Here is a 3135-nt window from a genome sequence, read left to right as displayed (position 1 = left end):
GCTTTTGGGTTGTATTTTACGGAATCACCTCTTACACCAAGGACCACACGCCGGTGTGCGGTCCACTATCAACAACGCTAATATTTTTTTTTTCAAAACTTGACAAAATTGCTCAGGAGTCCAATGTTTCTTAATCATTAATTAGATTTTGAACTTGCCTTTAAAAAAACTGGGAGATCTACAGCAAGGATCGAACGTCGACTTGCGATGCAATAGTAGTACCAGGGCGTTGAGGCAAACAGTTTGCAGAAGGTTGTCAAGGAGTGGTATTAGAATCTCCAACAGGGCACTGTGGGGTTTGGAGAGGAGCAGCTGATGATGAGGATGGTATTGCACTCGAAGGAGAGGCATGAAATGAGCCTCAACATGCTAACTAGGAGGGACTGCACCACCAGTATCAAAGGGAACATAGACGAGTGTGAGAGCAAAAGGTACAAATGGATATTTAGAGATGAGGGGTGAAGGATGACTGAACTTTTGCAGTCCATGTATATTGAACCAATGATATGCAACGAGTAAGTGGGAGAAAAAAGTGGAGAAGGCGCTCGGGAGGAAGAGGCACAATATTAAAAGCATCAATAAAATCCAGCTTGGAGAGGAAATAACCACAATTATTGGCCTAATTAGTGCTAGCAGATGCATGACCATTAAGTGGGGCAAGAGAAGCTTGACAAATTAGTCCATGCATCGTGAGAAGTTGACGGAGAATCGTTGCGATCTCGGCAGCAGCAGCGGCTTCTTTGAAGACCACACCATCGCTATCAAGGTTGACAAGTGTAGCAGGTATTGGATGGGAAGCAGTAGGAGCTGTGGAGCATGGTTGAAAGATGACTTCATGGGGCTTAGCTTTGGAAATTGGAGCCAAAGCAGGCTCGTAGTGATGTGGCACCTCCATGCGAGGCTCCGAAGTTGGAGCATGAACGGCAAGTTCAGCAATAGCCGGTGGCTGTGTTGGAGGAGGGAGGGCCTCCCCAAGTGATTGACTCGCCATGTTGGCGTTGTCTTTTCACTGCAGAAAGGTGTTGCACGGAACAGCAAGAGCCTCAGCTGCGGCGAGGTGCTTACTGATGACAGCCTTGGCTGCAGTAGCGTCGGCTGCACATCATGTGGCGGCGTCTCTACCAGCAAAGGAGGAAACTTTCGTGCCTTCATCTACAGAGTTGGCATCAGTGCCCGTGGCAACACCGAGAAGAACACTGGTGTGTGCGTCATCTGTAGGATTTTCCGCATCGGCACCTGCAGGAGTAGTAGAAGTATCGTCGACTGCTGAGGAAGTCTCTTCTAATGAAGTAAAAAATGTTTCCATGATGGCGTTGTCAGTTTCATCTGCAACCATCAGGGCGATCGGGACGTTGGCGCGGGTCTCTTCTGCAATAGCGGCAGGTGTGTCAACAATATTGCTGGTTACAATGCTGTACGCAGTAACATCGTTTGCTGGAGGCCGGTGGGCAGCGCTATCGGCATCTGCAGGATTTGCAACAACATCTTCTTCTACAGGGTTTGTGGGTGGCTTGGCTGTTCTGATATTTGGGCTTCTTTGATCAACCTTTTCTCTCATCTCTTCCACTCGGATCTCGCCATTGCTCCATCATGTGTGTGTGTGTGTGTGTGTGAGAGAGAGAGAGAGAGAGAGAGAGAGAGAGTCCTACTTCAATATGCAACTTTGGTACAGTGCTCGAAAAGAACTTTTTTTCAAAAAACTTGGCAAACCTACATATGTGTAACAACGAAGGTAAATTGACAAGGTTTTACACCAAATTACACTTAATTTTTGCAAAATTTTGTAGATTTTCTCACCTTCAAAAATAAAATTTAGAGGTAAATTTCAAAATTTGTAGGTGGGATTACACTAAACCTAGGTTCTTTTCGAGCACTGCTTTGATACTCACTTTCAAACATACCATCATTTCTAGTGTTCATGCATTTCTAGTGTGCATGCAGAGGATTGGATTCTATCATCTGCTCCTAAATCTTGCCTTGGATCCTCGCAAAAATTGGAAAATTGCGGCTACTCTATTGAATTCCTTGCAAACATCACATCAAAGAGCGGATGAGTAAAATGCAATGTCATATAACCCAAAATCCAAATTTAAGGAGATTACATGTTTGTTGTCCGCATGGTTCTTTCAGTAGCACTCTCTTTTGTCTCAGTCACATTTGTGCAGTGGAAAGGCAATCATAGTAGGGATCATCGGTCTGCAGGTAAGTCTATTTAATCAAATCTCTACAGAATTTTGGTGTGGAAATAGGAACTTGTTTAAGGGTGATATAGTTTCTCTTTAAAAATGGGAGAGTTACAACCTCTGTGATAGCATTAGTCGTGCCAAGTGATGCCACTTTCCTCTTTGATTAACACATGTCAAGATTTGCAGGGGAAGTAATTGTGTAAGAACTCTAGTCTCAACTTTAGGCTCACTTTTCGTTTAATTTTTAATGGCTTCTTGATAAATATAGCTTTTCTCTTATGATAACAAATAGAGAGAATTTGTTCTAGGTCTCTTACCCCATAATTTAACTTTTTCTTTATTTTTTGAAATATTTTAGCGCCTCCAAAATTAAGAATCTCACATTTTAAAAATTGGCTTATATTTTTACATATTTTAGTATCTTCAAAATTTAGGATTAGTAAAGCATTTTAGTGTTTCAAATGATTTAGAACCCCAATAACCCATCTTGAGCAAGCCTACACTCGAGAATCACTAAGGACATAACCATTTATGAACCAGAGCATGGCCACAAGCTTATCTATGTGAAGTTGTTGCAACAGACGTGGCAATGGCCATGATTCCGAGTGTTAAGTGTAATGTCTACCTTAAAGGGGCAAAGACGAGCAATGCCCATGGTATGCAAGTCCTTGCCTAGAGATTATTAAAGCAATCATCTGTTGCCTTGGTTGCTAGAAATTTGGTCGATCTCACCCATTCATCGATGGAAAAAGTGGGTTTACAAAGTTGATGGAAAAAATGGGTTTGCAAAGTCAATGTACGATGACGTGTTTTGGGATTCTACAAAATCAAACAAGCGGATGTGTGGAATTCATTAATGATGGCTTACATGATATTAAGCACGTGGTTGTCGCACCATATTTTTCGAGTTGCAAAAAATACATGGCTTCTGGGTTGAGCCCCATGGGGA

General features: G+C 42.6%; 1 protein-coding gene and 1 pseudogene across 1 annotated transcript; both read right to left on the bottom strand.

The window, feature by feature from the left end:
* Positions 1-619: 619 nt before the first annotated feature.
* On the bottom strand, positions 620-991 carry LOC147446139 (uncharacterized). Its single transcript, XM_086526174.1, has one exon. It carries the CDS (start codon positions 989-991, stop codon positions 620-622), a length of 372 nt encoding a protein of 123 aa, XP_086382300.1.
* A 15-nt stretch (positions 992-1006) lies between these two features.
* LOC147446138 (uncharacterized) lies at positions 1007-1336 on the bottom strand (annotated as a pseudogene).
* Positions 1337-3135: the final 1799 nt, after the last annotated feature.

This window comes from Adiantum capillus-veneris, chromosome 12 (assembly GCF_014529385.1).
Source record: "Adiantum capillus-veneris isolate H3 chromosome 12, ASM1452938v2, whole genome shotgun sequence".
Lineage (NCBI taxonomy): Eukaryota > Viridiplantae > Streptophyta > Polypodiopsida > Polypodiales > Pteridaceae > Adiantum > Adiantum capillus-veneris.
The sequence above is the reverse complement of the archived record's forward strand: the minus strand, read 5'-3'. Positions and strand labels throughout refer to the sequence as shown.

Excerpts from the sequence above, each read along its gene's own strand:
- LOC147446139 (XM_086526174.1), bottom strand. The coding sequence starts at position 991 with ATGGCGAGTCAATCACTTGGGGAGGCCCTCCCTCCTCCAACACAGCCA.